Source organism: Chroicocephalus ridibundus, chromosome 1 (genome assembly GCF_963924245.1).
Source record: "Chroicocephalus ridibundus chromosome 1, bChrRid1.1, whole genome shotgun sequence".
In the NCBI taxonomy this organism is placed as follows: Eukaryota; Metazoa; Chordata; class Aves; order Charadriiformes; family Laridae; genus Chroicocephalus; species Chroicocephalus ridibundus.
The window spans coordinates 75,296,467-75,319,650 of NC_086284.1; the positions used below are offsets into that span (position 1 = coordinate 75,296,467).

The following is a 23,184-nucleotide window of genomic DNA, read 5'->3' on the forward strand; positions in this document are numbered from 1 at the left end:
AAAAACACTGTGCCAACAAGAGAAGAAACCAGGGGCAGATTCAAGGTGAGATAACAGCAGGCACTTGTTTGTGGGATATAACACTCACAGAGGAGGTGACTTGCTGCAGAGTTCATGGATACCCAGAAAAACCCCGGCCTGTATTCTCACAAAGCAAGAGGATAGCAAACGAGAAAGTCACAGTTTATACTGCTATGGAAATTTGTGGAGCGTGTGATGCAGGAGGGACTGCTGCTAGGTAGCCCCTTCCACCTCCTGAATCTAAGATCCTGAACTAGCAGTTCAAGACATGTTGCAAATCCCTTTGTCTTTCCTGGTTTGTATCTCAAGGGCAGACTTTGATAGACTCTGCAGGAACAGGGAGCAGATTTCACATCTGAACCTGGCAAGGATGTGAATAAAACCTCAATTCTTCCATGGGAAAAACATCTGTGAGCAGGCTTGACCCCATGCTCTGACTTTGCGTTGCTATCCACTGGTGTAAAGGAAATTCTCTCTTTTCCAGGGCAGAGGAGAAAAGGGCTATCTCACTGGCAAGCTGAACTGATGTGAGGGAACCGTCAAAACCCGCCTGCACACAACATTTCCCTGCAAAGGGCAGTGCCAGGCCTGAACCCCACCGTCGGCACTGGCCACGTGCTCCTCACCGACCAGCTCCAGGCTTCCACCAGTTACACTCAGCCACATCAGTGGAATTTAAATCTGGACCAGCTGGGTTAACCTGTAGGGAGGATAGGATCTATAAGGGAGAAGGGAATTGTAAGGAGTCAGACAACAAAGTGGGTTTGGGGGAAAATGATACAGCCCCTTTATGTCTCTTCATGCAGAGAGACAGGGATGTCGTTGTAAGTAGCAGACAACATTTGCTTTAGTGCTCTAACCCAAGGATTTATAACCTTACAATGGACTGAAAAGTGTTGGAAATGTTCTCCACTCCTTCTGGTGGGGGAGGTATCTCTAGATATCATTTCCCTGGTCTAATGGGGCGAAGTGTCTAATGCAGATTCAAACTCCTTCAAATTTCCTGCCAGCCACTTTTGAGAAATAGGGCTGACAGCACCCGAGGCGCTCATCTTGGAGTAGGGACCTCTGTAAGGTGCCTAGAGAGGTTTTCAGAAACACTGAAGCTTAGGGCATGCTATAAATCCGTGACAGCACTGTTTGGGCATACCCTCGACCTTCGCTCAGCTGTTAGCTTAATATGTGGAAATGGACTGAAGCATAGGATGCTCATAACAGACAGGACGAATCGCCAAACAGAAAATGTAGCCTTTCATTCATTGCTAATCTGGATGCGTGCAGAAAGCAACCTGCTCAGGATTAGCTTCAGATGAAGGTTTTAGACCTTTGAACCTGCAGGTTTGGGAATCACAACAAATAGCATGCAGAAGCATCAGTGTTGCTTGCTAAAGACGACGCTTTTCACAACCAGGTGGAATTTTGCTGGGACGGGGAGGATGGTCACTTGCCTCTCTCTCCCACTATATTCTGTGTCACACAACAAGGCACCAACACTATCTCCGAGAAATCCTTCCCAAAGTTACTCTGCCCCCAGCTGCCTTTCACAAAGCTCCATTAAGTAGCTCTCTGTTGCCACCGGGATGCACAAAACAAATCACCAAAACACCAGGTCCTAAACGCAGCTCTGCCTGCAGCCTGGCCTGTCAGACAAGTGAAATGCAGGTCACTGGTTGTGTTTCATGGGCATCCATGACATTGTAGAGGGGGTATCCATGAGGGAAAGAAAAGGCCTTTATTATCCCTCCTTACCATTCAGAAATATACCAAATGCTTCAAAATCTATCAGAGACTAGTACCTCCCACATCAGCAAGGTTATCTGTATCATTTCACTACCAGATTCAGTTGTGAAATAGCTTGGGAAAAGTAATAGAGGGTTTCACGGGATGACACTATTTTCATAGCTTAGAGGATAACAGGATGGCTGAAACTAGAGGGCACCTCTGGAGATCAGCCAGTCCCTCCTCCTGCTCAAGGGTCAGCTACAGCAGATTTCCCAGGATTGTTCTCCGTTGGGTTTTTAGTATCTCCCCAGGCAGAGACTTCACAACTTCTCTGGACAACCTATTCCTATGTTTGACCGCCGTGTTTTCTTGTGTTCAGATGGAAGGTCATGGTTTTTAATTTGTGCCCACTGCCCCTTGTCCTGTCCCTGGGCATCACTGAGCAGAGCCTGGCTCCCTCTTCCTCATTCCCCCCATCAGGTATTTATACACTGATGAGATCTCCTCTGAGCCTTCTCTTCTCCACGCTGAGCAGTCCCGGCTCTCTCAGCCTCTCCTCATAGGAGAGATGCTCCAGTCCTTTAATAACCTTCTTGGCCCCTTGCTGGACTTTCTCCAGTGTGTCCATGGCTCTCATACTGGGGAGCCCAAAGCTGGACCCAGCACTCCAGGTGTCTCTCTCCAGGGCTGAGAAGAAGCCTCTTGACTGCCACCTCTGCAAATACTGAGAGAGAAGGGAGTGGAAACAAGAAACAAGGCTTTCACCCCTTGGTTCAGATCCAGGCTCTGTGTTGAGAGTGGCCAGGTTGGTGTTAGCTGGCGGTTCGGGTTTCGTGCAATGACTGATGAATTCAGGCTGCTCTCTATTGGAAAAGGATTTGCATTGCCAAAAATCACTGTCCCAAGTGCTACCTTTTGCAGAGTCTTAGCTAGGAGGCCAAAGAGAAGATTTTAAGAAAACAGGCAATCCTCCCCACCAAGATGTCAGAAATGAAATGTTTGGGCAGAATAGGATGCCTCTGAAGAGCCGACTGCTTGGGTCGGTACCCACAGCATGTCACACCTCCACACAACTTCACGAACTTTCTGTAGCTCTCCTGGGAGAAGAAGGAATGGCTTGGGCAATGACAGAGACATCTTTGGCTGCTGGAGAAACAGGTCACTTTCCAACACAGCATGTCACGGTGTTAGGACTTGGTGCGCATTTCCCAGTGAGCTCCTGAGTGTGTTAGGTGTTCACGGGCGCCATGGTAAGAAATCACAGCCCGATTTGCCTCTACTATTGTTTCAGCCCTGTGCAGAGGATGATCTACCCCAAACGCATTTCTCTCTGCAAATAAGCAACATTACTGAATGACGCGGGGAGGAGAAATGTCAGCGAAGGACCACGCAAAACTTGTCCCAACGACTTCTGGTAGGCTGTGTCGGCTTTTGCGAAACACCAGCGCGGAAAATAAACAACCAACCCAACAAAACATTTCCTTGACCACAATAAAAAGCAGTTGTTTCACATACTAAATCCAACACGTCCTTTAAAACCAAACGAGGCGGCTAAGAATACAAATAGGGCAAGTGTGAATCACAGGGGAGCGCCTGAAAAAAAACCCACAGTGGAGGACACGTGTGATACATTTGCCTTCAAAGCAAAGATCTCTCTATTGCTTGTAATAACTCCGCTACCACAGGTCAATGCCGCCATCCTGCAGGGATCCAGCCCGGAAACCTACGCAATTAATGTCTGACAAGCTTTCAAGGAAGCACCTTTGCCCAGGAGTTAATACCTTGCATTGCAAACAACACGTTTCAGATATATTGCGTCATTAGCCAGAATTAGCTGGCAAGCCAGAACCAGATCTGTATTGCACCGCTACCGTAGAGACAAGGCTGCAGAAAAAATAAAATAAAATAATAATAAAAAAAAAAGCAAACAGCCCCCCGAGGCTGCCGTTCGGAGCCATCAAACCCGCTTCCTTGCGGATGTTACTCGCCAGCGGCGAGTGACCGCTTGCTTTCAGCCGCCCTCCAGGCGCCGCGCAGCAGGCGGTGGCTTCCCGGCGGCTTCACCGAGCCCCTTCCCCGGCACATCGCCCGCCACCCCCCCTCGCTGGCCCCGGGGGCTACCGCGGCACGCGGGCGCCACCGCCCGCTCGGGGCGGGGAGGGGCGGAGGCCGCGCGCTGCCCCGCGCCGCGCGGCCGCGCGTGTTGCGTGGAGCTGGGCTGCCCCCTGGCGGCGGCCGAGAGAGCTGCGGCCCTTCGGCATGGCGGAGGGGGTTGTCCCACCCGGGGCGGGGGGACGGCGGCACTGCGGGCCAACCCCGCTGCTCAGACCGCCGTTTCGCTGAGAAAGGCGCTTTTTCGTTTAAATTTTTTTTCTTTTATTTTAATACCTTTCTTCTTTAGTTCAGCTCTCAGAGGCTTCCTCCCTCCGGTTGACGCGAAGCGGCTCCGCCGCCCGCGGCTTGGCGGGGAAGCTGTGGCCGGGCAAGGGGAACCGGCGCCGGGCGCTGCCCGCCCGAGGGCTGGGGCGAGCAGCCGAAGCCCTGGGAAAGCCCAGGCCAACGTTTCCACCGCTGGCTTTTGTAAAATTATTTAAAGCTCGCATAATTTTACAGCGTCACCTCTGCGGAGATATAAATAGCTCATACCAGAAATCCAAGCACGGTAAAAAAAAAAAAAAATAATAATAAAAAATCTGATTTAAACACTCTTAGGCGAGAACATTATCATGAGAAACTACTGGCGCTTCATACTTAACTTTGCTGGGATATTTTTAAGCACCGGGAAAGCTATTCTGATAGCAACATTCATTCACAACTTCATATTTATTGAAGTCACTAAGGAACAGCGAGGAACAACGTATGTCATTGGCTCCGCATTTAAGATCATAAATCATGGCTGGAAAACATGAACGCAGCTAAGCACCGCATATAACCAAAAAATAAATGAAAATTTAAATTCCTAAGGACCAGTTTTCAATTCAGACCGTGAACTAGGCACTCGTATAGCAGCACCCTCTCTGGCAATGAGCTACAGAATCAATATCGATTTCAGTGGAGGGATTAATTTCATAGAGCTTTTTTATGGATATAGGAAAAAGACAAATGCTCCATTGATCCATAATGTTGCCTGAAAGACAGGGATTACCTCGTTAGAGCTGTTAATTTAATAACCAAGTTTGGAGTGTTATTTCGAAGTAGGGTCACAGCAGCATACATTGAAATCGTATTTATCACATGCAACGCGTGCGGGTTACAAAATGTCACGTGCGCCTCAAGGAATCCAGAGGAACTGGGACAATACAACACCTGTTTCGTCTTTTGGATAGTCTGAGATGCACCAATCTTTCCACACCTGCAAGCAGTATGTAATATAAGTGGTTTGGACACGTAGCTGGTGTAATGCTCCCTGCGTTGAGGCTGTGAAGCAGTGCATCCATTTTTCTCGAACAACCCTAACGCGCAGTCACGAGGAAACCTCGAAGTTACGGCAGGTCTCACGAAATTTTTAATACCGATACGAACTGCGGATATCTAATCACGAGGACAGAACCATAGACTGGTTTAGGTCGGAAGGGACCGATCCTACCTAACGATCACCTATGTACAAAGCGTTAACGTTGCGGGTGCAAACCCCCGCTTGAGCGTGTAGGAGTTGTGATGGTTTAGATCTGGTCCATTGGCTACAGGAGAGGAATGCAGATCCAGCTCTATGTGTGTATGGGCGTGTGTATATATATATATATGTATGTATGTATGGTTATGTGTTGTGTGTGTAAGGAGACCGTCTACCGGCAAGCCTCACCCGCTGCTGGGGATGGCCCTGCCCCACGGTGACACGACCCTGCGCGGCCGGGCCGTGCCCGGGGCTCTCCCCACGGAGGGTCGGTGGGAGATCCCCGGGGTGGGGCGAACCGGCGGGGGCTGCTCCCGGGCGGCCGGTGCGTGGAGCCCGGGGAGCTGCCGGTCTCCCCGGTGGCTCCGGCGGGGCCGGGTTGGGGTGGTGGTGGGGGGGTGGGGGTGTGTCTCCCCGCTGGGGTCCCGGAGGGGCGGGCGCGCCCCGCGCACCCACCCGCGCTCCCGGCCGCGGGGGCGGGCGCGGCGCTGCGGCGGGGCCGCGCCTGCCAAGCGGCGGGGAGGCAGCGCCGCCGCTCCCGCTCCGCTCCCGCTGCCGCTCCGCAACTTTCGGGCGAACATCACCCCCCCACACCCCACCTCCCTCCTCCTCCTCCTCCTCCTCCTCGCCCTCGCAACCCGCCGGCGGCTGGTAAGAGCCGGGCTCCGGTGCCCGGCCGGGCCGGCGGAGGGAGGCGGGGAGCCCTGCCCGCAGCCCCCTTGGGCGGCCGCCGCTGCGCCCAGCGCCGCGCACATGGCCGCGGGAAACTTTGGCGGGCGGGCGGGGTGGGGTGGGATGGGGAAGGGAAGGGAAAACGGGAAGGGAAGAAGGGAAGGGGCGGCGGAGCGGGCAGGTGCCAGCCTCCGCGGAGCGGCGCGGAGCGATGCGCGGCGCCCCGGGGGCGCGGTTGGGCGGGCGGCGGCGGCGGCGGGGAGCGGGCGGCGTTGGCCGGGCAGGTGCGGGCCGGTGAGGGGTTGCGCCTGTGCGGAAGGGAGCGGTGGCCCCGCGGTGTCCGGCGCGGAGCGAGCGGGACCCGCCGCGGGGCAGCGCCGGGCGGGGGGAGCCCTGGGCGGGGGGGCGGCTCTGGGTTGGTGCCTTTCGCTTTGCTGCGCCGGTGGGGTGCGGGGTGAGTAAGTTGCTGAGGGGCGTAGCGAGGGGGGCACTGGGTTCAGGTAGAAAATCCAGGCGAGCTCCCCTCTGGGTGTGTGTGGGGTTTTTTTTTTGGGGGGGGGGGATTGTTTTTGATATTTTTTTTTTGTTGGTTTGGGGTTTTTGGGTGGTTTGGTTTTGGTTTTTGGTTTTTTGGTTTTTTTTCTTTTTTTTTGTTTATTTCAGTAGGGCACAGAGGAAAACGTTAGCGCACGATGCTGAAATTGGCGATCTGGTCGCTGAGGCAGGTATCCGAAAAGCGGCAGTCGCCGGAGCAGCTACATTACTGTCATTCTTCGTGCTAGCCTGAGGTTTATGTGCCTTCGCGAGGAAGGTCACTTTTTACCCCCCTCCATCCCCCTCCACACCCCCCCCACCCCCCCTCTTTTTGCTAAGCCGTGCATCAGCAGCGTGAATTCCAAGAAGCAGTAGGTGTTTCTTGGCATTTCAACTGGGATTTTGGAAAGGGAAGACGGGTATTTAATGGGAAAAAAAAAATTGCGATGGAAGGAAAGGATGCGGAGGCTGCACACAGCCCTGGGTTTGCAGGCGTGTGGAAGTTGTAGAAATAGGTAAAGGGTCGAAAGTGGCATTTGGAAAACGGTGACTATTTCTTTAGTTACTTATATGATGGACGAATATAAGAGAAAACTGGGCCACTAAGAATTTTTCCTGTTTTGCGGTTTGCTGTCAGCAGAAGGTAAAACATGTCCTTGAAGATATACAATTTTACATAAACAGCTGATGTTTACATAAGCCTAGATAAGTTTGTGAAAAACACAGATAGCAGAAGATGCGGCGTTAGCTGAACTTGGCTATCCTGCTGTTTTGTCCGTGTAATAATTTATCTTTTTTTTTTTCTTTTTTTGTATTGTTGCAGCGTAAGAACAAAGTGAGGAGCAGCTGCACCTTTACCAAAGCAACCACCTGCGTTCCTCCTCTCCTCTGGAATGGACAATGGGATGGTCTCTGGCTTTATCATGATCAAAAACTTCTTCCTCTTCTGTGTTTCCATGAGTTTAGCCAGCCACTTCGGGTGAGTTGCCAGTTGCGTTTGAATTTTTGCTGTGGGTTGTTGTGTTTTTTTTTTTTTTAAGGAAATGATAAAACTTGGCTCCGCGTGGTGCGGAGCAGCTGAACAAAACAAGCGGGCTTTGCGTTTTGGTTTTAACGCGCTGCTGTTTGCGGGGAGAAGGGGGGAAGGGAGCGATTTGCTTTCTTGCTCGAATTTAGTGTCTCATATCCATTCTTCATGCCATTAACGCTCTTTCGGGAAGGCTTGGGGGATACGGGGAGCCCAGACCTGGCCTGCAGCTGCGGAGTGCTCTGCCCTGGGTGTAGGTGGCACAGCCAGGGGGCTGTGATGCTGCCAGCCCCCGTAGCTGCCATGAGGAGGGCTTGCACCTTCCCTCCCTCTCACCTGGCGGCTGCAGGCTCTAAGGCAGCAGCGCAAGACGGCGACAGCAGGACTCGGTGCAGGCTGCTGGCTGGTACAGGCTTTCCTAGTGAGTAAGCGAAGATCGTGACTGCTCAGAAGGACGCCTGAGTTTGAAACTTGCTAGAATATTGAGGCATTGTGTTTCCCTGAAGCGTATAGTAAGGAATCCTGTTTCCTTATTTTTGGATTTGGATGCTTTCCTGACGGTGATATTCTGAAAACCGTGTTGAAGAAATACTCCTCCTACAGCTCTTAGAAAAAAAGCCCAAACCACCAAAACAAACAGAACCCCCCCTATTTATATGTTTTTCTCCTAAACCCGGAGATCTTAAGAACTTTCCAAAATCGGGCTATGCAACGGAGTCTAGAAAAAGCATTTCGCAAGTGCTCCAGCAATGTAGGTTGATTCTTCTTTGTGGAGGAGAACAATTATTTATGATTTCACCAGGAAAAAAAGATGAATCCTCCCAACGTGCTGATTCACAAGCACACCCATCAATTCCTTGCTATAAGAAGATACAAAATGGAGATGCAAATCAGTTTCTGATTTCAAGCGAAGCGATTTCTTTCCAGATTGGAACTAGGAGAAAGACCAAACTTTGAGTGATGACTGCCTATGCTGTCAGCAGAACTTAGCCCTGTCTCCAGCGTGTGTCCTGCGTAGGCAGGCGGGAAGCCTGCGACCACAGTGCTGTGTGTGAGTGGTTGTAGGACTGCGCCCTGCAAAGGATGCAAAGAGCCGCACGCTGATTTATTCACCTTGGAAAAGCTTGGCCCCGCTTTCACTGTGGTCTGAGGCAAAACTCTCCCTGGACTTTGTGATAGAAACGAAGAGGGTTTAGATAGGGGTGGGACTGGGTTTAAACTTGTCTTGACATGGTTGTGATTTCACAAAGTATTAGCACATTGAGGAGATCTTGAGGACTGTAATCTTAAGCCCTTCCTGATTGTCCATCATCCCCGCGGAAGGCAGCACATTGCAATAGTTGAGCATGACCTGTTTGGTGTGGGGCCTCTTAACTGTGTTAAAAGCCTCTAACAGAAGAATGGATAGGCGAGGCTGTAAAAAAAAAAGAGGGTTTAACTCTTCCTTTCGACTCCAAAGCAAATACTGAATCTAAGTCCCAGGTAGGAATCGGTGTGACCTGTAACCTGGCAGATAATCAGAACAGGACAGTTAGGGGAAACTAGGACACTTGTTTTCTGCGAGTTACTCAAAAAGCTGTGCACTAAAATGAGATCATCACATAACCTTCCTCCCCCCACCCTCCTCCCGCCCCCCATTTCTGATCTAGTAATTTTAGTCCGGGCCTGCAGAGATAAGCAGCTCCAATTCGCTGCACCATTCACACGCTGCCTTAGGGCTGAATTTTGACCCTGCTCAAAAGACAGATGATGCTCCAGCGCTTCTGTTTCAGAGGCAGAAGCGGCTTCAGAGTGTAATTTGCTAAGTGCTTTGGGACTGACTGTTCAGGACAGAACGGTACAATTTACATGTAGGCTGGTATATTAACTGCAAGAATCTAATACTGATAATACTTGCTGTTGCTACCAAGGTCTCCTTTATTAGCTTCATCCGTGTTTGGACTGCGCTGTTACATTGCAGTGCCTTTTGCAATGTGCTAGATAAAAGTGATTGGTCAAATGAGCACAAATTAAAAAGCGAAATACAGTAGGACATTACAGATGAAGGCAAAGATTTGTCTACGATACTCCATAGTCATTCCATATTTATATTAAATCATAAATACAGGTTTTGCTGACATAGCCAAAGCCACCTTGGGGGAATTTGATGCACAATGCCTGGTAAAATAAACAGGAATTATGTATCTCAGTCTCCTAGGCTACTTCAGAAATCTCAGCAAAAGTCTGTGATTAATGTTTAACGTAAATGTGGAATGACTATCGAGAGTTATCCACATCAATAGGCAGTAGAGAAAGACTGTAGCCATAGTTGGTAGAAGTTATTTAAAGAAAAATCAATGAATTATAATTCGAAGGTATAGATGAAACGAGATGAGGATGTGATGTTGTGTGTCGTCATCCCCCCATCCCGTAGTTGGTGTAACAGTTTTATGAGTCTCCCTCTGTAGAAACAGTCCAGCACAAATCAAGGCTTTTCCAAGCTTGCTCGAATTCAGCCTTGGGTTGTGTAATGCTCTAACGAGTGAAGGTGTTTTACTGAAGGATTTCAAGGTAGTTCTCAATTGTCTTGGAAGTAAACAATAATAAAAGAGATAGAGAATAATTAGAAGTCACATGTAACCGTGAAGAGTATTTTCAGGTGAGACAAGAGGCCAATTCCTCCTGTTTGTTTCACCTGAAGGATTGCACAGAATTCAGTCTCGGTTCGTGAGCGCAAGGCCCGCGGGGTCAGGCTCACGAAACCAAGCAGGAGGTGGGTGCTCTCCTGGCGAGGGGGGGGTGCCAGGGGAAACGCAAAATAATTCGGACCTTGCTCCCTTCAGACTGATGCCCGTGGGAGCGACGCTGTGAGGCCGAGCGCATCGGTCGAGGGGAGGGAATCGGCGTACGCAGGGTCCTGTCCTGCCAGCCCCCACGGGAGCCGTGCCACTGCCCAGCATCTTGCACTTTCTGGTCCTGGGGGAGCCCCCCCGCAGCCGCAGCCCTGCGAGGGTCGGCGCGATGGGTGGCTGCCTGCACCGACATCTCCCTGGGACCAGGTAGCATGTGGTCGGCCCCGTGACGGCCAACCTGACTGCATCCTGACTCTTTTTTTTCTGTGCAAGCCCCAGACTGTCCACGGGGACATCTCTGGGGACATGCTGGTGACGCGCAGTCCCTGCGCATTTGCATTCTAGATGTGCTGTTTCAGAAAACTGTCCGAGAGCCGAAACCAACAGGGACGGATGTTGTTGGTGTAACCACAGTTCAGTTGCCATCTGCTAATAATATTTATAATAGTAGAAACACGGAAAACAGAAGATCCCAATTAAATGTAGCCAATGCAAGACTTTGCTGTACACCGTAAGAATTCAGTCCGTGGTGTGTCTGTAGTTTCACATACTTTTCCACTGGCTCACAGTCCTTATCACTAAGACCATAATCCTGCTATTTAGGCTAAACATACCTCTCCTTCAGGCTGTTATTTCAAGTTAGTCTCTGCAACCCTAAGCAATTAGTTCTGCTGGGTTATCCCCAAGTACTTGCAGATGCTAGGGAGCTCTTTCTCATATTTTCAAGACTAATGTTGTAAGAATTATCATAGCTTATGCAGTCATGGTTATCCGTTTGGGTTTTTTTATTCTGTTTTCCTTTCCCTCTCCGTGTCTCGAGATAGCTTTTTGAACCCACTAGACAATTTTAATAATTGGAAAACTAAGTGGGTACCTAAAACTGCTTTGGAGGAGGCAGACAGACATCAGTCAGTCCCACCGCCCAGCAGAAAGCTACGGCTTCAGCATCTCTGTTTGGCTTGGGCTGCTGGCTGGCCCAAATAGCAGGCACCTACCCGCTGGCCATCCAGCACGTGCTTGGTGCAGGATCAGCCCTGGCACACGTCCCCTCCTAGTGAATCTGGGGAGCTGGGTGTACTGGGAGGTGTGTAGTGACTGGGAGAGATTCAGGGTATTGAAAGGGGCGTTAAGGTGCAAGGGGGTGAGGATGGCAAGACATCGCCCTATGAAGAACATACTCTTGTTGCGCTGCACGCAATTTGCTCGTTCCCAGAAGGCAGTAAAATACTGCTCTTGCTAAATGAAAGCATGAAATTGTTCTTTAAGGATCTGCAAAGACCATTAAAGTTTCGTCATTTTGGTCAGTCCTCTCCCCTGTCCTAATCTGACGTGAAAGAATTGAATCTTCATCACACAAAATCACAAAATATCAGCATTTTCGTATCTCAAGATTCTGTAAGAAAGGGATGGTAAGAGGCTGATTTAGAACAGTAAATCCTTTGATGTCTGGCCAGCTGACAGTATCCAGAAGTGTGCAAGTGCGTTCTCCACTGTCTTTTCCACAAACTGTTAATGTGTCTGAAGTTCTGGTATAATTCCAATCCTATTAAAGCAAACTATTGGAAACTCTCTTAAGAGAGAGAGAGAAAAAAATACAACTTTCGATCACAAAATACTCCTCAGTTATTTTTCCAGTATCTCTTACTTTTTTTTTCTGTTTTTTAAGTTTCGGGAAAATCATGAAATATCTACCATACGTTTTCCTCTTATTACAAGTAAGCTATGAATAGTACCTGTCATGATTTTGACTAGATGGCAAAAAAGACAGTGATGTTTAAAATGGCAAATGATGAACTCCTCGGAAGAGCTAGCAGAGTATCTTTAGAGAGTAATTACAGTTTACACTGATGGGCCCCTTCTGTGGCTTCCCATCTTTTCAGTCACCCTGAAATTGCAATATTAAATAAATGTGATGAGAAGTATTCCTGGTTGGTTTAGTTTATGTTCAGTAATGAGCTTTAAATGTAATTATCTTTGAATTTTCTTAGCATTTTCCTAAGGTTCTTTTCTGGGTTTATTTTTATCCATAACAGAAAATGTCTGCTAGAAAAACATTTTTGGTTGCAGAGAGGCAATAATGTGCTTACCTGCTAATATGTTGGTAAAACCTAATCTTTAGCTGTGTGGAAATAATTTAGGACATCACCTGTTTTCTCACTATTCATAGAGCTATGGTATCTAATATAGGTGCCTAACTTTGCAAGTACAGTTTAAAGGTCTCGCGTCACAAAAGACAGCCTCAGCGCTTACTCCAAAACGTGAGTTGCTATTTCACCAGCAATCTCAAAAAGAGAAATGAAACGGTAACTTTTATGTGAAAGAAAAAGTATCGTTTGCATTAATGGCAAACAGTAATCCATCTAGAAATGCAACTTCACATGCTACTGACGTTTTTCCGAAATTCAGCGTCAGATGCCGCCTTTTTCGGGTGAAGCGATCTGCCAGATCTAAATTGGATTGCAGTTTTGCAGATGAAGTGCAGACTTTTTGTGAGTCTTCACCCTAGTTGTTTCTCCATCTTTTTCACCTATTAATTAGCTTCTCTTGTGGAGATAGGAAAGTAATTCAGCATTTGAGGTGTGTATACTGTTCTTCTGAAAGATGTACACAGCTGAGATAGGAGGAAGCAGCATCAATTACTCTTGTTAGATTCAGAGGAGCAGTTATGAGAACTAAGTAGATTTTGTCCCATCCCCACAAAAATAGTTCAATGGAAGTCTTCCCTCTGAGTTCAACTGGCTTTGAATTCACCCATAAGCACTAAAAATAACAAGCTTTTTCAAGAGCAGAGAAACTAGTGAAGCTTTGCATCCTGTGCCCCCAGCACCGTACCTTTGCAATAATCCCGGCGCTGCATTTGCCATCCCTTGTTCCCGTCTCCCATTGCAACACCTACGTTTTACCTCTGCAGTCCTTTTCTCCCAGGATCTTTCCTAATCACCCTGCAAGTCTCCTCCGTATCTCTTAATTAGCAGAGAGGAGGTGGGCTGATTTTGCTGAGGCTTTTTCTGAGCTACATGCGTGCTGACTGGCCCAGTCAGCGAGCCAGAGGGAATAGATGACTGCTGACCTCACATTTTTACTTAATGAGGCACTAATTTAGATGGCTCTCCCCTTGTCGAGTCGCGGCTTCTCATGAAACTTGTCGGAATGAAATGAAGTTTGATCTCTCTGCTGCTTTGTCAGGTGCATTGGAAAAGTAAAACAGGTCCCTACATTGATACGGTGAAGCAGGCAGACAGCATGATGCATATCCCTTTGTTCTGAAAAAAGGGAGCTGAAATAAATGAGAAAAGTTTAAAGTAGCATTCTAGGATTTTACCAAAGCGTTAGTTATGGTCGCTGTGTATGAAGAACCTCTGTGACTTCTGTCTCTGTATTTGTTAGGCTGCTGCTCGTAAATATTCACCTTTAGGTGGTGAATCCCTTTGATTACAATTGACAAAAAAGTATATAGGCTTTTGTCTTGAATGGTCCAGCGTGCAAGGATGTCTAATGTTTCTGTAATTGTTTTGCGTCTGCTGGATTAACCGCCTTTCATTATAGTCAAACACGTCCGTGACGTCGTCTGCCTCAGTTACTCATTAGGGGTTGTGGTCACAGCAGAGAAAACAGAATTAACTTGGACTTTTGACCATGGAGAGGTGGGATGGCCTGAAAAATAGACATGATTTGGTGCTATGCCTCCGCCTGCAGTGAAGGGGAGCGCCTTGATGGCTTTGGGCTCTCCGGTGTTGAGCTTGTTGAGGATCGCGGCCATGCCGATGGCACTCGGGCCACAAGGAGCCTCCTCGGCCAGGCATTTGCATGTGCTTTGGTGTTCCTGGGAATCGGACCCGTGCTGCCACTGCCCGGCCTCGCTCCCCTTCCCAGAGAGGCTTTGCAATCCTTTCCTTTTCTAGCAGAAGCTTACAAGCTGTAAAGGGGACAGGCGCTGGACTGGGGGTCCCCGTGTCTGTGAGGGGCTATGTGGCCACCAGCAGCTCATCCTGAGCCAGGTCTCGTGTCCAGACTCGTTATGCGCGTGTCAGTGAGGTCACATCAATGTAAAACTCGTGCAGGTAAAACCAGGTTGAGGTCCCTTGTCTGTCTGTGTATAAATCCTGTTCAGTTTGGTAAGCCTAAATCATATGCTACAAGCATTCTGCGAGGCAAGCTGCTCAGAGGGATGCTTTGAGGTTCTCTGTTTATTTACTGATTTATTTCCCTGGGGACTGGTAGTAAATAAACTTGGATTATTTTTTATTTTTTATTTTTATCTCTGGGTGATTGGCTCACATCGAGTTCGGGTTGTTGGAGTGTAAGCGATTCCTGTCTGCTGGCAGGGTTGCGTGAGGCAGGGTACAGTTCCTCGTGGGGCGACGTGCCCTGTCACAGCTGGAGCACTTGTCGGCGATTTCAGCAGAGACCCAAACTTGAATAAGCACCGACTGTGAGCAAACTTGCTGTCTTAAGAGACACCTGCTTGCTGCAGGTGAAGCATGCTTGTGGGTGAGCATGCGTGACTGTTTTTCAGGTAAGCAAAGGCATTAGTAGGCAGGGGATTCTCCTAAGCATCTTTAAATGAAAATCCAATGTACTTAAAAATGCAAGTTATAGTTGTGCTGTGAGCAGCGTCCTAGGTCTGAGCCATGGATAAAATGATGAAATAAAAAAGAGTTCAGAATAAAAACAAATCTGGCCCAAAAGATACGGAATGAGGCCCACTACACGTTGCTGTTTTTTGCATACTACCAGGGAGGACTAATTTATGCAAAAGAGAGAGGAGGAATGAAGAACTGTGTTTTCTGTGCTGCAGTATGTTTTTTTCAGATACCCCGGTGATCTGGGGTGGGATTTTTGAATTCAATGGGAGTTTATTATCTTCACAAAAGGTTAGAGTTCGTCCTTTGTTCTGGCAATAAATTACACGCACTGTGGAAATTAGAAGCTGTTTGGCATATAAGGATTAAAGAGTACCTTCAGGCAGACGTGAAGGAGTGTCCCCAGGCAAACCCTTACAGCTCCTCTGCCAGCTGATGCTGTTCCCAAAGACAGGAGAGCCAACCCGGGGAAAAACCAGTAACTTTTGCTGTCCCTGTGAGCTGCCCTTGCTCCCTGCAGGGGATGGAGACACGCCAGGGCTGGGGAAGTGGTGGGGCTGAGGTGGGGCAGGACAGCACGGTGGGGCTGGGATCTCCCTGTGCGTTACGGCAAGAGGGTCAGTGGGCTCAGGCTTCCCCCGATCCGGCGCCCCAGTGCTGTACCTCCATGGCATGGGTCCTTCTTGGGGTCTCCTCCTTCAGGGAGAGTGAAGTGTGGTGAGTAGGACTAGGGAAGTGATTGTCCCCCTGTGCTTGGTACTGGTGAGGCCCCACCTCGAGTACTGTGTGCAGTTTTGGGCCCCTCGCTACAAGAAAGACACTGAGCTGCTGGAGCGAGTCCAGAGAAGGGCAACGAAGCTGGTGAGGGGTCTGGAGCACAAGTCCTATGAGCAGCAGCTGAGGGAGCTGGGGTTGTTCAGCCTGGAGAAAAGGAGGCTGAGGGGAGACCTTATCACTCTCTGCAACTACCTGAAAGGAGGCTGTAGCCAGGTGGGGGTCGGTCTCTTCTCCCAAGTAACAGGTGATAGGACAAGAGGAAGCGGCCTCAAGTTGCACCAGGGGAGGTTTAGACTGGATATTAGGAGAAATTTTTACACTGAAAGGGTTATTAAGCATTGGAACAGGCTGCCCAGGGAAGTGGTTGAGGCACCATCCCTGGAGGTATTTAAAAGACGGGTAGCCATAGTGCTTAGAGATATAGTTTAGATTAGTGATTGTTTTTGTCAGAGTCATGTTGATGGTTGGACCAGATGATCTGAAAGGTCCCTTCCAACCTAGGCGATTCTGTGATTCTATGATTTATGATTGCTTATAGCAGTGGCGAAATCGCCACAGCTCCCCATGCCACCCAGCTGGAGTGGCAGGAAGGGAGAGAAGGTCAGAGGCTCCATCATAAAGTTCCCATGAGACTGAAGCCCCTTGAGGCTGTCATGGCTTTTGACGTCTTTCTTTTTGTTTGCATGAAATAGCTTCTCGCAAACGCCAACTGCATCGGGAAAAGAGGACGCCAATGATAACATCACTATATTCACCAGGATCTTGGACGGTCTGCTGGACGGCTACGACAACCGACTGCGCCCGGGACTGGGAGGTAGGGTAACACGTTCACTGTGGCCAGTCCCCCACTCTGCGGGACCATCACCTACATGATGCCCTCCTGAATGGGTACCTGCTCTCGGCATGGGCCTTGATGAGGGGGTTGTGTTTCATTAGCTAAACAAAGCCCAGAAAGTAGATTTGTCTCCTGGCAAACAGGGCACAATGCAAAGGCCACTGAAACTCTTTCAGTCATGGAGGTCATCTGAGGTTGGGTTAGGAGAGCATGTGTGATGCATTTTTTCTGTAATTGAATACAGTTTAGGTTTCTTTTCTTTCTGGTACTCCCTAAGGTGAGCGAGACAGGGTGCTAGCAGGTTGCTGCAAGGTTCCCTCTCTGGTCAGCATGTATAAAATTACATTGGTGACGAAAATCTCCGTTAAAAACAGATCCCCAAAACATCCACTTTTAGACAGCTACAGCAAATCTGTATTGATATGTCATTTTGATAACCTCTACAGCAGCTATTTTAAAACCACAACATGTGAATAGTTGCTTGCCATCCTAACCTTGTTGAGCCCTCCTTCAGCTCTCTATCCCCCAGATTTCTCTCATCTTCTACCCATGTGTAAACCATCTGTTATGTTTCTTCCTGGCCCTTTTTTAATCTGGCTACCCCCACCCCTTCCTCTTGTGAGACCAACACATTTCTTTCATCCCTTTCTCTCCTTCTCCTCTCACTTTACAGAGAGATGCTTGAAAATAGGGCTCGATGCTCCTATCTTACATAACAAACTTCTGAAATTTCTGCCCTTAAATTAAATTAGCCCTGGATTTGAAAAGATGCCAGAAGGACTTAGAGTCTTGAGGGCAGAATTAATTTCACCTAACTTTGGACATCTATAATATAGATGTCTGAAATTGGACAGATCACCCAAGCCAGTGGAGGGGAATAGGTCCTTCCAAGATACACTTCATCTCATCCTGTAGTAGGTAGCAAATATGTGCCGGCAATGTGCGCTCACAGCCCAGAAAGCCAACCACATCCTGGGCTGCATCAAAAGAAGCATGGACAGCGGGTCGAGGAAGGTGATTCTGCCCCTCTACTCCGCTCTGGGGAGACCCCACCTGGAGTACTGCATCCAGCTCTGGGGCCTCCAGCATAAGAAGGACGTGGACCTGTTGGAATGAGTCCAGAGCAGGGCCATCAAGATGATCAGAGGGCTGGAGCACCTATGGTATGAAGACAGGCTGAGAGAGTTGGGGTTGTTCAGCCTGGAGAAGAGAAGGCTCCGGGGAGACCTTATAGCAGCCTTCCAGTACCTGAAGGGGGCCTACAGGAGAGATGGGGAGGGACTCTTTATCAGGGAGTGTAGTGACAGGACGAGGGGTAACGTGTTTAAACTGAAAGAGGGGAGATTTAGATTAGGTATCAGAAAGAAATTCTTTCCTGTGAGGGTGCTGAGACACCGGAACAGGTTGCCCAGGCAAATTGTGGATGCCCCATCCCTGGAAGTGTTCAAGGCCAGGCTGGATGGGGCTTTGAGCAGCCTGGTCTAGTGGGAGGTGTCCCCGCCCGCGGTGTGGGGGGGTTAGAACTAGATGATCTTTAAGGTCCCTTCCAGCCCAGGGCGTTCTGTGATTCTATGATCTGTGATCAAAACCTGTCAGTCAGAGGAATTGCACACTTGAAGGGCCCGTTTCTTTCCACTAATTATAAGAGAGCCTGGGCTCCCAAAGGTCGACAACTGCATTTGATCAGGGATGAAATTCCTTCACAAACATCTTAATTTCAAGCTATTGGGAATTTTTGAGTGATTCAGAAATTGTTAATAGAGAAATGCATCACAAGCACGTATTTGCATCTTAAAGCAATTACTAATGCAGAGCCTATATTTATTGCAGAGAGAATAACTCAGGTGAAAACAGACATCTATGTTACCAGCTTTGGTCCTGTGTCAGACACAGAAATGGTAAGTTTGAACACGTGGCTGCCAACTTCATTGTAATTACTTTGCTGAAGTCATTTTTGGAACCATGGCTTCTATTCAGATCCCGCAATACCTCGGCTGTTTCTTTGTGCCAGGAATACACCATTGATGTTTTTTTCCGACAAAGCTGGAAAGACGAAAGGCTGCGATTCAAAGGCCCTATGCAACGCCTCCCTCTTAACAACCTGCTCGCCAGCAAGATTTGGACCCCGGACACTTTTTTCCACAATGGCAAGAAGTCTATCGCTCACAACATGACAACCCCGAACAAACTTCTGCGCCTGGAGGATGACGGCACTCTGCTGTATACCATGAGGTAATAACCAGCATTGTTTTCTTCTGATGATGATTCCCAGCTAGCTCTGCAAATGTATCACTTCCCCTACCCCTAGTAGAGCCAGGCAACTAATCTTTCACACATATTTATGTGAATATCAAGAAAAATGGAAAACATAATCGCTGCCTACAAGTACCAATTAATTTGTAGCTTCTGAACACTGCTAGTGCTTAAATATTTCCTTTGATTAAATGGAAGGCATATTCTCAACAGATTTGATGATTCAGTCCAGCTTTTTTATGAAGATCTGTTCTCTCTTACTGTTTGCATTTGCAGCTGCAGCGCTGATTGCAGGAGAACTGTCTCCAAGGCCAGAAACTGAGATCTTGTTCTGGGGCAGTACATCTTGAACCCTTGGAGCTTTTATTATTTTTCTTTTTTTTATTTCACTAGTAGTGCTAAAAGGCAAATCATCATAGGGAAAAATGAAATAAGTTAGCAGCACTGTGGAGCTGCTTTAGCAAGTACTTTCCTGAAAACAAAGGTGGCACATTATATTGGCAGAGAAGCAAATTGGTGTCTCAGATCTTCAGGGTCATGCTCCTCATCTGATTAGCGCATACTGTCAAGCTTTATCAGTGCATAACCTAGATATCAGATATAATATTGGTGATGTTAGAGGATTGCCTGAAATTCTTCTCAGGCCAAATCCCACATCAGTGTACGGCAATTTGCTCATTAAAGGTAATTAGCCTGTAGTAATTAAGACTGCCATCTATCTTCAACAGGGTTTTTCTCCAAGACGGTAGTCATACAGACAACACTTGAAAAAGAGATGAAAGGAAAAACCTACCAAGCAACGGAGTGTTATTCTGAGCTTTTCACATACGAACCCGGGGTGGTGCCTGAGACCCAGCAAAGTGCTCAGGAGCCTAAGGTTGGGTGCTGAGATGCCTGGGTTTTCAGCAGGCAGCCCCTAACAAAGGGAAGGGGGGGATCTGAGGTCCTGCCAGCACCTCATCCCGCTGCAGGGCTGGCTCTCGTGGGGCAGAGCCGACAGCCACCCAGGGCCGCACGTTGGGAGGGTGGGCTCCCAGCAAGATCCTGGGCCCCCAGTGGTTAAGGCTTGCTGGGGCTCAAGGGCATTACGCTTTCGTATGCAGGCACCTGGAGCTTCCCACATTTTATTTCAGGTGTTTTCAACTTTATTTATTTATTTATTTATTTATTTATTTATTTATTTAGGCCCTAGCCTTAAATCTCTTCTTCTGAAAGCAAAAGGATTTAGGAGAAGTAAGGTATCCTTACATATGTCCTTACAACTTTAGAGCATCACAGTTGTAATTGTACTAGTGCTAAAAAGACAGAGTTCCTGTTTAAAAGAAGGAAAAAACCTCCTCATTTTCTTTTCTGCTGTATGTATCACTAGCTCCAAGTTAGTCATCTCCGCAATAATAAGCTCCTGAAAAAATGTGAGGATACACATACATGCTTAAGTGACTGAAAGTCAGAATAACTGTCAGAGAAACCTGTATTTCACAAAAAATATTGGTAATGCTGGCCTTAAAACCAGTCTCGCTGCCGCTATGGCTACACTAGTACCTTTCTAGAGACTGCTGGAGAGGCAATTCCCAATTATCTGTGTAAATTACTTGAGTAAGTAAAGTCCAGACCAGGCTAGCAGTCAGCCTGGGGCAAAACATTATGCCGTGTGGCGGATTCGCAGCTGGCATGTTATTCCTGGGCAACCACTTGGTTTTGCAGCGTTAAAGAAAGGCAGCCGAACAGCGATCCGTGAGACGATGAGCTGAGCCACCTGAGGTAGCGGAGCGAGACCCAGATGAGCTTGCTCCCAAATCGGAGTTACTCTGTGGAGGCGCCTCTCCTGCGACCGTGGCAGAGTATTGTCTCATTAGGTGCCACAGGCCATCTGTATATTCAGGAAAAGGCAGTGCCCTGCTCAGCGTATGCAGCTGGAGCAAAATTTGGGTTTGACACAGGCTTTCTCATCGTCCCACTCAGTCCCTTTTCCCCTGGTTTGGGGATTTTTGGTTTTGTAGGCTACAGAAAGACACAGAATGCTTTTGTAACCTAAAAAACATGCAACATAACTTTTTTTTTTTTTTGGTAGAGTATTGCGTGTGGGTGTGCATGTGTGTGGAAAAATTCCCACTAACCATGATGTATGTGATAAGAAATGGAGCGCAAAGCTTTTTTAAATAGCTTGCCTTCCACTATTGCAAGTAATGACTTCAAAAATAACAGAGTGTCTATGCTATTCTGTTTAAACACAAGTCAGGATGTCTGCTTTGGTAACATGCACAGAGCTGTGCTACTTTAGGGACAGTAGTTTTTCATGATGGGCATTTCAGCAGCGTGAGCGATGCTCTGCCGCGGGGCGGCTTGAGGATCCCATCCCAAGCTGTGCAGAGGTGGCTGTGACATGCAGCCGGCCCCTTCAGCTGCCTTTGCGCGTCCCGACGAAGGTGGCAGCTCAGCAGCACTACCTGGAATGGTTTTCCATGAGAAGATATGCAGCATTGGGATTTTTGAGGGGAGAGCTGCTTGCCTTGGTGGTGGTGCACTGATTGAAGGTACCAGGGTCTTAGCCGGGGCTTGAGCCCCATCTCCTGTAGCTGCCGTCAGGCTTACTCGGTTCTCAGGATCTGGGGATGTGGAGACAACCCTCTGTTAGCTCTGCGCTCCCCTCGTTTCCAAGGAGGAATTGCGAGCTTCCCAGACTGTACGTAGGAGTAATCCGTGCGGGGAGGATTGGACCCTCTGCCATTGACGGAGATGCCTGAATTGCTTTTGCAACCTCGCATCGGGCTGCCTGAATAGAGGAGGAAAGCAGCCGAGCCGATGCTGACCTTCCATCTTATTTGACTTCCAAATAGACTGAGTACGATCAGCTGAGCAAACTTACAGCTTTAGCACTTGTCAGTACATACATTTTCATGATACGTGTGTTTACTTGTAAAGAAAAATGTGTTCTTTGCATGTTGCATTTGGTGATATGTTGTCTAGGTCAGAAGTTGATGGGATATATGTTGCTAGGGGAATCTAATAAAGCGGCTTCTACATATGGGCAGTATTGAAACCCTTTTGCATGAATGTAGGAACACCACATGCTGTTCAGACAGATTTCCTAGGCAGCAGCGTTCTCTGCAGGCAATGACTTAATAATTCTGATTGTCTTTGATTTGGTAGGCCCTGTTTGTTTTATTTAGCTAATGTGGTTTACAAATGATAGGCTGCTGAATTGAATGTTGCAAATTCTGTTTCTGCCCCTAGAGGGGAGTATTGTCCGTATCGCCACTTCTAAATCTTTTTTTTTTTTTTTTAGTAAGAGCACTGTGGAAAAAAAGTACCAGCAAATATAGTTAATTTGTCCCTAATCTGTATACAAAATAGCTTTTTGATTGGAAGCAAAAAGTTGATCCTTTCCCTTTAAAAACTTACATTTATTTATTTTATCTTATCTGAGAAATAAATGTTGTAAAAAGCAGAAAGCTCCTTTGTTCCATGAAACTGTTCTGAAAAATGGGGATTTTTCAGGTGGTTTAAGGTGGTTTTCAGGTGGTAAAAAAGGTGGTTTAAGCCACCTTTTCAGACTAAGAGAACTAACGCGTCTCGGTGAGCTGCATTTTTTTACTCAGTGGCATTTGGCTATAAAGACAGAAGCTCTGATAAACTTGGCTGTAGGATGCCAGAAAAAAAGCTGTGAGTCTGCCTTTTTTTTTTTTTTTTTTTTTTGGCTAGAACTTGTATGAAGTAGAGCATGCTCACTAGAGCTAAACCTTTGGACCATAAATAAACTTTTGGCGAGCGGTTCATAGGGAATATTTGATGATTTTGTATCAGCTTGTAGATACTGAAAAATCTTTTAGTGTCGTCAGAAGAGCTAGGCTCCTTGGAGCCCCACTCTCACCAGCATTTTGAAAGGACCCAAGCCACTTTGGCTACCACTAGGGCTACCAGGCATCTGATAATAATCTGGGATTTTTAAGTATGACGTAGTCATACATCTGAAGAGTGTACAAACAGATTTTTCCCACGTTATTTTGGCACCTGGAGGTCGCCAGAGATCCCGGGTGTCCACAGTCGAACCTGTGCCATTAATCTGCAAATTAATAATTTATCAGCTGGAGACTGCAGACATTTGTCAGCGTGGTGTTAAGAAACGGCAATTTTTTTAGTACAGCCCTGAAATACAGTTCTCTGTCGCTCCTGGAAGACATTTAAAATTCAGCCGTGTATAGGATGGCTATCCACTGGATGGCAGCATAACCACGCTGCTCGCTGTTCTGTAGCCAATACACCAGCTTATCGAGGCTGAAAAGATTGTTTCTTACATTAGCATTGAGCATTAAAAT

The 23,184-nt window shown here is 47.8% G+C and overlaps 1 protein-coding gene across 6 annotated transcripts in view; it reads left to right on the forward strand.

Moving 5' to 3' along the window:
- The first annotated feature begins 5,790 nt into the window (after positions 1-5,790).
- Positions 5,791-23,184, forward strand: part of GABRA5 (gamma-aminobutyric acid type A receptor subunit alpha5) — a 58,903-nt gene continuing 41,509 nt past the window's right edge. The window contains exons 1-6 of one of the 6 annotated variants that reach the window (XM_063340083.1): positions 5,791-6,007; positions 6,695-6,749; positions 7,386-7,541; positions 16,473-16,594; positions 18,446-18,513; positions 18,627-18,847. In XM_063340083.1, coding sequence (XP_063196153.1) covers positions 7,456-7,541; positions 16,473-16,594; positions 18,446-18,513; positions 18,627-18,847 — 497 coding nt within the window. In that variant the 5' untranslated portion in view covers positions 5,791-6,007; positions 6,695-6,749; positions 7,386-7,455. Of the gene's footprint in view, positions 6,008-6,242; positions 6,313-6,623; positions 6,754-6,958; positions 7,206-7,385; positions 7,542-16,472; positions 16,595-18,445; positions 18,514-18,626; positions 18,848-23,184 lie in introns of those variants that run through there. The other 5 variants (XM_063340076.1, XM_063340111.1, XM_063340094.1 and 2 more) reach the window with 5 other exon arrangements.